Source organism: Nicotiana sylvestris, chromosome 9 (assembly GCF_000393655.2).
Source record: "Nicotiana sylvestris chromosome 9, ASM39365v2, whole genome shotgun sequence".
In the NCBI taxonomy this organism is placed as follows: domain Eukaryota; kingdom Viridiplantae; phylum Streptophyta; class Magnoliopsida; order Solanales; family Solanaceae; genus Nicotiana; species Nicotiana sylvestris.
In genome coordinates, this window is record NC_091065.1 from 161,351,579 (window position 1) to 161,362,523 (window position 10,945).

Below are 10,945 nucleotides of genomic sequence, written 5' to 3' on the forward strand. Positions count from 1 at the left end.
GGAGTCTCGACCAGCGAGCTTCTCCCCGGAGGTAAGAAGAGAAGAATTTCGGCGCAGTTTATATGTACAGTTCAAATAATATCAAAGTGGTAAAAGCAACATTTAGCACATTAGGCTCAAACATGTAAAAATCAGATAAAACCAAATATAACAATTTATCTAAGCTCGAATTTCTAACCCTGAACCAGTGGTTCTGGGTTTATTCCCCAGTGGAGTCGCCAGAGCTGTCACACCTCCTTTTTCCGTACCCGCGTGGGTACAAGGGAGTTTTTTCCAATTAAAGGACAATCGAAACGGGATTTATTTATTTATTTCAGAGTCGCCACTTGGGAGATTTAGGGTGTCCCAAGTCACCAATTTTAATCCCGAATCGAGGAAAAGAATGACTCCATATTACAGTCTGCGCACCAGAAATCCGGATAAGGAATTCTGTTAACCCGGGAGAAGGTGTTAGGCATTCCCGAGTTCCGTGGTTCTAGCACGGTCGCTCAACTGTCATATTTGGCTTGATTATCTGATTTAATACAAATATGAACTTATGTGCAAATTTTAACTTTTTACCGCTTTCATAATTATTATTATTATTTTTTACAAGGAATTGCAACGTTGTGAAAATGTATCTCGAACCGCGTTACAATCAATGTACCCGTGGTCGTCGACACACTTTGACTCCGTTGAGATTTGGATTTGGGTCACATCAATGTGCACCCGAGTTTAAGAAAATTAAATTATTAAAGGCGCGCCTAAAGCGACTAGCGTATCATCTACTTTGGGTAGGGCCGTGGAATTTTGCTAAATGGTCCATCCCGAAGTCTAAGCAATATAAAGCAAATATTTACTGAGGGCCCTGCAATTTTGTATTTTTATTTGGCGAGGCTCATCTCATTCTTATTTTTAAAGATAAACCTATAGTGACTACATTTCTTCTATTAAGTTTGTCTCTAAAAATAAAAGAAAATTTCTTAATTAATTACATGCTGAAAAAAAATAACTTATTAGTTATTAGTTTACGGCTAATGTGAATGGAAAATTGCGATCGAGTTTGTACAAAGAAAAATTTCTTTCATTCTATATTCTATTATTCAATAATACTGGAACATGAGATTGACACACCATAATATCAAAAATAAATTAACTAGTATTTGATTAATTTAATCTAAAATTATTAGATGAAGAAGTTATACATATGCAAGCTCATTACTCATTAATTAATCGACTACATTTTTATACAAAGAAAGGAAAATTATATTCAAACACAAATCTAAACAGGAGGGATTCAACAGGAACAAAGCCTGATTAATATTTCATTTCGCTTCAAGCCGAGAGTGTACAAATGTGTACCTGGAAATGACAGTACAAGAAGAAGAAGATCAGCAAAGTAGTATGTAACACAGCAACATACAGCAGCAGAAAGCCCAACACAGTAACTTCAACACCTCAGTCCAGAAATCACAGCAACACGGAGAAAACTAGTAAAAATGGAGAAGACAAATAGTGCGGAAATCTCTCTTTATTTTTTTCTTTCTAGATTTGAACTCTCTATGGCGTTCTTCCGCTCTCAATATTTCAGAAAATTTGTTTCTATCTTTTTTACTCTCTCAAAAATGAACTCTGTCTTTGTATATTCTGTGTATCCAGAGTGTATATCGAGTGTATACTGCTCTCTCCGCCCCCTCTTTTCTTCTTCTCTCTATCTAGTTTTTCCTCTTTTTTCAACTCTCTTCTTCCTAAATTTTCTCTTCTATTTATAGCAAAATTTTCGAAATTTTCAGATTTGTTTTTTTTATTATTTTATTATTTTTTTAATTAAAAGAAATCCCACTTACAAATTGCTTTTATTTTTTTAGAAAAAGAAATCCCACCTTTATTTACTTTTATTTTTAAAATTCCAACTTTAATTACTTTATCTTATTTAAAATCCCACTTTTTATTTTTTTTAAAAGAGAATCTCACTTTATTTAACTTTTCTTTAAAAAACAAACCACTATCTTTTCTTTTTCTTTCAAAAATGCTACTTTCAATTACTTTAAATTTTTTAAATTTTCAGATACCTTTATATTTATTTTTTAATTCCAACCTTCTTTTACTTTTAAAATTTTTAAAAATTTCCACAAAACTTTTTATTTTTTTAAATTTTCTACATTCTTTTACTTTTTTTAAAAAAAAGAGAGAATTTCACCTATTTTTACTTTTATATTTTTTTATTCAATACTTCCCTTTTTTTTTTTTAAAATCATTCCCGAAATTATTATATATTTTTTTAAAAAAATAAAAATAAAAATAAAATAAAATATTTTCGGATTTATTATATATAAAAAAACAAAAAATAAAACTATTAATAGTGATAATTCACCTTTTATTTTTTTATTTTTTTGGTTTTGTTTTGTGTTGGACAAAAATGAAGAAGGGGTGTTGGGTTAATGGAGCGGACCGGGTCGACCCGGTTTGAAGTGGACCGGGTCATGGGGAAAGTTGGGCAATTATTTGGGCCTGTGGTTTGAAATTGAAGAAGTGGCCCAATCCGATTTTTCTTTGTATTTTTGTTCTCTTTTCTTCTTTTATTTTTCTAAAACTAAATTATAAAAGTACTTAAATTATTATTAAGAACTAAATTAAGTTATAAAAGCGCAAATTAACTTCCAATAACAATTAACGCACAATTAAGTAATAATTAAGCATAAAATTGTTCATTTGGACATTAAATGCTAAAAATGCAAAAGATGCCTATTTTTGTAATTTTTAATTTTTGTAAACAAATTTAATTACTAACAATTGTAGAATTAAATCCTACATGCAAAATGCGACATATTTTGTATTTTTTATTAATTTAACAAATAAACATGCATAGACAAACATACAAATAGTTACACAAAATATCACAAAAATTGCACACCAAGAAAAATTATTTTATTTTTGAATTTTTTTGGAGTAATTCTCATATAGGGCAAAAATCACGTGCTTACAATCATCATTTACCTCCTCCCCCAATGGCAAATTTCTAAGGGCATCATTGTTAAGAGCCATTTGGTACCTAAAGGCAATTCACACACAAATTAGAAAAATGGAAGGAAAGAAAAACAAAACACACAAATACTCAGATATATAGCTAAAACTGTATAACTCCCCGGCAACGGTGCCAAAATTGATCGGGTCCAAGCCTGCACTACTATTGAGTAGCGAGGATGATCGATGCAGTTTTACCCAACTAGCCCGGGATCGAATTCACAGGGAGTTAATTTGTTTGGAATTAGGTTTATATCCAAGTCTAGATGCGGGTTTTTATCTTAATTACACTTTCATAAATGGTTGGTTTATTTTCTACTTCTGCTTATATTCTATAGCATGCAGTATTTGAAACTAAGCACATCGTTTTTGTTGTTGATTTTAAAGGGTTTAAAGGGACTAGGGTAGTGACTTCCACCTAGGTAGATATCTAACGGGTATCAAGAATCTAAGGCAATCGTGTGATTAATTAGGGTCGTAATATGCCTATCACACTGGATACTCACTCTATACCTCTCGGTAGTTTGAGTGATTTCGCCCAATTTGGCTTTCTCAAGTCCAATTGGTATCATGCAATTCAAGTAATTTTAGCTCAAGTCGGGTATTACTATATCTAGGTTTAACCCTTTAATCGGGGCTATCAATTTCTTGAGTTCACCCCAATTCCTGCTTAGCCTAGTTTTCCTAGACTTAGTCCCTCTTTCTCAAGTAGAGACTAAGTCTCAAAGGCATAAATCAGTGTTTGTAACCACTAATTCGATAGTTCTAGCAAGAACTAGGCTAAATATCACTAACACATACACATTCAAGCCCTAAAATTCAAGACCTATCAAATACCCACACTACGGTTGGGTCACAACCCTAGCCATGGGTTTAGCTACTCATGGAAATAGCAGGAATCAAAGAAAAAATAAAGATAAAATCCATAATATTAGATTAAAAGATGAAAAACTAATGTTAATAGATGAATCTAACAAAAATTGTGCAAAACGGAAGTAGCAGTCGTCTCACGTGCTCAACTAAAACATAACTTTTCCTAAATATGTCAAAAAGATCTATTTATACTAAGCTGAAATTTTTGGATAAAAATGCCCCTGCAAAGGTTTCGCAGCCGCGTAATTCTGACCGCGGTCGCACTCTTGCTTTCTCTGACGCATAATACAAACCACGGTCCGCCTTTTTGACTTCTGGATCCGGGCTGAGGTTTGTTTTGCGGGCATCGGGGCTGCGTTGTAAATTTTCGCGGCCGCGTAATTCCACCGTGGACTGCACTCCTTATTTTATGAACTCTCTGAATCTCATCCACCGCTGTCTGGATAATTCCAATCGAGGCCGCGGTGAGACTTTCGTTGTCGCAAATTTCTGGCGCGGACCTCGCTCAGCATTTGGCCTTAAAATTGCACTATCTAATTCTTCACTTCGCAGACTCGTATTTGTGATCACGGTCGCGTTGAGGCTTGCCCGGACGCACAAGATTTGTGCAGTCCGCGTTTCAGGTCTGCTGGCCTAGTCTTGGTTTTTGTTCCAGATTTGACTCCTTTTTGAGTTGATTATGCCTCCTTTGTCTCATTTTGATCAATTCCTGCAAGTAAGCATATTACATTAGTTTTCGGGAATACCTTCACGCATTTTAGGCCCAAAGCGCAAGATAAAGAGAGCAAATAATAGGTTAAAATCCCCATTTATCAGAGGGTCTCGAGGAAGAGGGAGTTTCCTTTTAAGGAACAACTTTAGAAGTCTTTGCCATAGCTTTTAAGTAAGGGTGAAAAGATGGTACTGATGAAAGAGAGGGCGTAATTGGCAGATAGTTTATGAAAACTTCCAGAAAACTATAAGGGAAGAAACTTTAAAATTTGAACCAGAAAACTAGAGGAAGAAGGAGATAAAAATTTTCTTATAAACACAAGAGCAAACGTTTGAATGTAAAGGTTCTAGTGGATGGAAGGATAAAGTATTTATAGTTTGCAAACACCGGTTCAAAACCCGTAGTGGCCGACCAACAACTAACACACATTTAATGCCTTGGGGACTTGACCGACGGGACGTTTCAGTTACCTTTTGTGTCTTATGTCATGATTTATCGAAACAAGGCTCGGAAGTTCATATCATTTCTCGTCGTCTTCTCTCCGAAAAACATGGGGACTATCTATATACCGTCAAAACCGGGTTCGTCTATTGTATGACCTGTCAAGAATGAGACGTGGCAGGTCAAAGCACGACCCCGGATTATATCGAACCAAGACACGAAGTTAAATCGTTGAGCTCGTGATTCCGAGACCGACCAAGATCGAGAGAACTTTGTCGAGCCAAATAATGGAAGGCCAAAATATCTGCGATCGGCTGGAGATCACGGCAGAAATCTCGGCACGTATCAAGGAGAGGCCGATTAATTAGCAAATCATGAGATTTTTTACCTTTTATAGAATTGTATCAAGAGTAGGACTCCCCTACTATATAAAGGGAAGTTTGATCATTTGTAAAGGACATTGTAATACGCACCAAAAAGCAATATACTCTATTTCAAGCTCTTATTATCTTGTTATTCTGCTCCGACATTGGTTGAGGCACTTCTTGGCTCGAGGATGATCAAACTCCAAGGCTAAGGCTGTCCAATCTGTGTGGTTTGCGTTTATTTTTTGATCATTAATTTCAATATTAATCTGTTTTCTTAATTTGTATCGAGTTACATCACGTATCCTTAAAATTGCGTATAAATTCAATTGTTATCCGATTTTGAGGTAAACAATATGCACCATGCTAGTATATAGATCTAGTTTTCGTGGGATTTCGGTTGTGACAAAAGAGGAAGAAAATATGTTGAAGCTTTTATAAAAATATATTCACGTGATTAATCTCCGTTATACATTATTAAAATATATAAACACTAGCGTTCCAGCTAGCAACTTGGGATATTGCTTGGGACATATGTTTAGCAGAGATAAATAGCTCTTTAATTGAACTTGGAACAAACTTTTCTAATCTCCCCTTGAGTGCCACTCTTAATCTCAATGCTGCTCATTTTGATCATAGCTTTTGGAAAGTTAAAATTGAATCTCAATCCTAACAATCCCCTTACATTCCCTGCATAATTTTCCACAACCCTTCTTGTGGAAGGGTCACCCAACAGCCTCTGGTCTGACTCAAGAATCCCATTTCCATCTCTTACATTCTTGAAAAAACTTACATCAAACTTCAACTGGCTGTCTTTGTCTAAAGCTACCTTCTTCAAACCATCGCCACCTTTGGGGCATAGAGTCTGTAATTGTGCCAAGAATGCTACGTTTATGCTTGGATCTGCATTTCCTGTTGTTGTGAAGTTGTATAGTCGATAACTAAAGAATCTGCATTCTGTCTGGCCAATTGTATGTGCACCTACGTTCATTTCAAGAAAGAGTTAAACTTTTATACGCTTCTTTTCTGAAAGGTAATTATAAGTAATTACAGTTTAGTTCTAGAAAATTTATCATTCTCTTTGTCTTGGAACACATACCCCTTATGTTTTTCTTTTTAGGCTATGCGTCGTATTTGCATAGTAATATGCTCCTCCATTTATTGATTTATATTTTTTTAAATTACTTTATTAACTTGCTATTATGGAAAGGGAGCTTTGCAAAATTGTTTGTCTTATAGGTGACGGGTTTGAGCCGTGGAAGCAGCTACTAATGCTTGAATTAGGTTAAGTTGTCTGCATTACACCTCTCGGTGTCGCCCTTTTCCGTCATTACTCCGTTCCAAAGGTCCAGCGCGTTAGTCAGCAAATAGTTATGTATATATATTCATAGTATAACAAGAATGAGAGTATACCAAGAAGAGTGACAAGATCATGATCATCTAGGCCTTTGGCTATAAACTTTTTCCTTTGGACATCAATTGTATCCAACGGTGAAGGTAAGTTCAAGGCCTCTGCCGATGAAGAGATCCTACCATCTCTTCTTCCAGTAGGCACTCCCCAGCTTGGACCTCCACTCTAAAATGCAACAAGATCAAATATTAATATCTCGTTATTCATAAAACAAATATCACAAACATTATATTTCAATATATACTATAAAATGCATACCAAAGTAATTTGTCTCTTCTGATGACTAGCACGAAAATGACCGAAAAAAATATTTTTTCATATGATTGATTAAAACTACTCCCTCCGTCCATTTCAATTTGTACAAAAATGTTCTGGTCACGAAGTTTAGGGAAGAAAAAGAACTTTTTGCACATGCTAAAACTACTCCTAGAACATAGATTGTCATTAATGTTAAAAATAGGAATAATTCAAAAAAAATCTAATATGAAAGGAGTTATTGCTTTTAAACATAATAGAAAAAGAAAAAGTGCTATATATAGGATGGAATAGAGAGAGTAGTTCTTATCTATAATGATTGTACTATGAAGTAGTTACGAACAATAAAAAGCATCACACAAGTATGACTTGGCATGTTAGACTCACAATAAAATTACTCGTTCTAATCTATAATGATTGTAACATGGCGTTATAATTTGTCATAGAAAGTTGAAGTAGTTACCAAATCTACAGCGTCACGAGCTGCTAATGCTAGGATATCAGCACAGGAGACAACACCAGGACATGAAGCCTCAAGCTGTTTTTTTGCATTATCAATCACCTCAAATCCTCTTAGTCCCAAATTAGTCACTGCATTTCTCTCAGCCGAAGTTCCCGATATCAAAATAGAACCGTCACAACCCTATAAAGTAATTATCTTATCATAATAGCAAAATAGAAATAATTAGCGAAAGTCTATACTATTGAAATTAACCTGAATTACCTGAACAAAACAATCATGGAAATGAAGCCTAAGTAAACCTGCAGCAATTGTAGGATCTTTATTAAACTCTGCTTCAACGGTTGACCTTACTATGGACTCGACTTTCGAGCACGTAGATGAATAAAACCCGGTTTTTAGTCCTCCTTGGCCAAGAACTGGCAAAGCCATGGATATAAAAAGAAAAACCAAACACAAGTTTCCCATATTGATTGCTTACAAAGTTGATTGCTTAGCATGCAAGATTATTAAGTTTAGAGTGGTATTTATAACCTAATCATTGGATTGCTTTCTGTTGGACTAAAACGGCTCAAAAATAATTTTAACATGGTGTGATATTATTCGCTTTAGGTCAAGTCCGCACGGTTGTTCCCCAAAAGGTCTCACACCGTTAAGAGTATCTAACTTTTTATAAGTAGCTTATTTTTCTTTTATATTTTCCGTGGGACTCTGTTCACACACTCCCAACAATCTTCCCTTAAACTAAGTTTTACATGACCCGTCACCGTTTATGGGCTAATTTGGAGGTTAACTATGTGTCACCCACATGATTGGAGTATTTACGGTCACGGAAGCCTCTCCAAATCATTGGCCCTGATACTAGTTGTTAGACTAAAATAGCCCAAAGATACTCTTAACATGGCGTGATATTGTCCGCTTTGCGCCAAGTCCACACGATTTTTTCCCAAAATGCCTTACATGATTAAGAGTATTTAAACTCTTTGTATGTAGCTTATTTTTCTTTTCTATTTTTCACGAGAGACTTTAATTATTCACACACTCTATAACATTTTCATTGATCTGTGGGCCTTCCCATTGCTTTATATAAACGTGTGGGACAATTAATTATTGGTGGTATTTTATTTTTAGACAATGCAGGATTAGTGGAGAGTACGTAGGAGCCAAAGTGCTGAGAATTTCAACTTCACTTTAATTAATGGACATTGCATTGGATCAGGTTAATGGAAGCTCAATCTGTTTTTGAACTTTGATTATATAGTAGTATGCTTTTTGTTCTTCTGTTTTGCTCTGCACTTGCACTTATAGTCTCCATTTTCCATCTAGTTCACATTGCTTTTCTTGATTTTCTCCTTGTTTCTTTACATGGTTCAGATTTGTTTGGTCTCATTATTGCTTAAAACATGAAAATTCGTATGATTGTCCAAGGTTGGCATGAATTTTTTAAAATTTATCTAGAGAATTAAAGTTGTTCGATCATTCAGTATGGACAGAAATATAAGTAAAATATTTTTTAAGCGAAATCACAATTAGAAGAAGTGAACTAATGAACAAATCACTTTAATGAAAAGTGGTGTAATTTTTTATATTTATCCTTAATATTTTTATTTTTTTTATACATAACTAGTAAAAAAATTAATGAAGCGGTATCACATATATAACACCGCATGCAACAAGGTACATACGCCCTTGGTTGTGGAACAAATCCACATGTAATGCCATTATTTGGCAAAGAGATATCAGCAAACAACGTGAAAAGTCAATTTGGAAGCTCAACAATTATTTTAAACAGTCATTTGCATATAGTGTATTAAAATTTGCAGCTCATTTTGGAGCACCAAAATAGTGGCTAGATTATGCACTAGTTTATTTGTTTTTAAGAGTACAAAAGATACTCGAGTGTGAGCTAGCTTAGCTGCACTACAACTTTTAAGGCTCGTGAAATTTGCAGAAAGCATGGGGATAATTATAATGAAGTATTAATATTTGATTGCAGAAAGGATATGGAATCTGACTGTGCGGACTCAACTATCTAGGAATACTTAATACAATGTATATTTTAAGTCAAAACATGGCAATATATATGTCTCTAATGTTGATGATACAACGTTCTAAGCTTTAAGCAGATTAATATTTTTTTTATTTTTTTATTTTGGAAAAAGGGCCAAAAATGCTATTCAACTATGAGAAAATAAAGTAAATTTGCCCTCAATTTGAATATGATCACAAATATGTCCTTATAAGTAGTGGAATGGCTCAAATTTATCCCCCAACCATGAAAAATAAAAACATTTAGCCTCTATTTGAATTTGGTCTTAGATATGCCCTATTGTTAGTGGACTGGCTCAAATATGTCGCACAAAACTAACGGACCTCGAACATATTATGTTCACCCATTTAATAGATATTTTATTATTGAGATGGCGTGTCACCTTGTCAGACAAAATATAAATTCTAAAAAATTCTGATATAAGATTTTAATTAAAAAAATTACACAGACCCAAGATGGTTAAAAGAATCGAATCACATCTATTTGCTCAACATATTCTTATTTTCCCACCATTAACAAAAAATTTACTTGCTAGAAGTTTAATAGCGATTAAATAGAATCTTTGCATGAGCACTTCAATTCTTTTGATTAGAGGTGTCAATGGATATTTAAAAATCGACTAAACCGACCGAACCATACTGCACCCGAACTGATTTTTAAGTTTCTTTTAATAAAACCGTAGGTTTTTATAAAATTTATGATCGTTCCGATAATTAGGGTAGGTTTTTTATTTTATGAAAATAAAACGAAAAAAGACGGAACTGTACCGAATAAATTTACATGTGAAAAATATATTTATATACTATATTCAAAAATAATAAAGCATTAATTTTTTCTTGGACCTTGAAATTATGAAAACGATTACACGCCAACATGTAATTATTAAACTCAAAATCCTAATTTTCAGACTTATTATGCGACTCCTACTAAAACTAAATTATTTCCAGCATATTCACTAGCAAGACACAAAGTATTCTAGCGATTATGTGTAGCAAACTATAATGTATTGAATATGCTTTTCGTGTGATTTAGATTTATCTTTTTGAATATTTAATCTTTTATAGAATTTATTCTTGAATTTCGGTTTTTAAATATCTTTTCACTCTTGCTATATATATTTTCTTTGTCTTTACTTAGTTTCTTTTATGCTGCTGTAGAATATTTGATGAATCTATACTTTGGCTATCTTTCGGATTTTTTTAATTCATCATCCTTTAAACAATAAAAATGTCTAGAGAATTTTGCTAAGTTCTATATAAGTACATATATTATTGCATTCTATTTTTACTAGTGACTTTTAAATGACGCTCAAAAAAATTACCGAAAATTAACAGAAAAGTACCGATATCGAAGAGAAACCAATATAATTGGGACG

At 33.8% G+C, this 10,945-nt stretch overlaps 1 protein-coding gene across 1 annotated transcript; it reads right to left on the reverse strand.

Annotated features, from left to right (window-relative positions):
* Positions 1–5,808: 5,808 nt before the first annotated feature.
* LOC104229071 (peroxidase 25) lies at positions 5,809–8,022 on the reverse strand. Its single transcript, XM_009781647.2, has 4 exons — positions 7,785–8,022; positions 7,524–7,703; positions 6,808–6,970; positions 5,809–6,375 (listed from the first exon to the last, which is right to left on the reverse strand). Exons 1-4 carry the CDS (start codon positions 7,986–7,988, stop codon positions 5,954–5,956), a joined length of 969 nt encoding a protein of 322 aa, XP_009779949.1. The 5' UTR covers positions 7,989–8,022; the 3' UTR covers positions 5,809–5,953.
* Between the last annotated feature and the right edge of the window lie 2,923 nt (positions 8,023–10,945).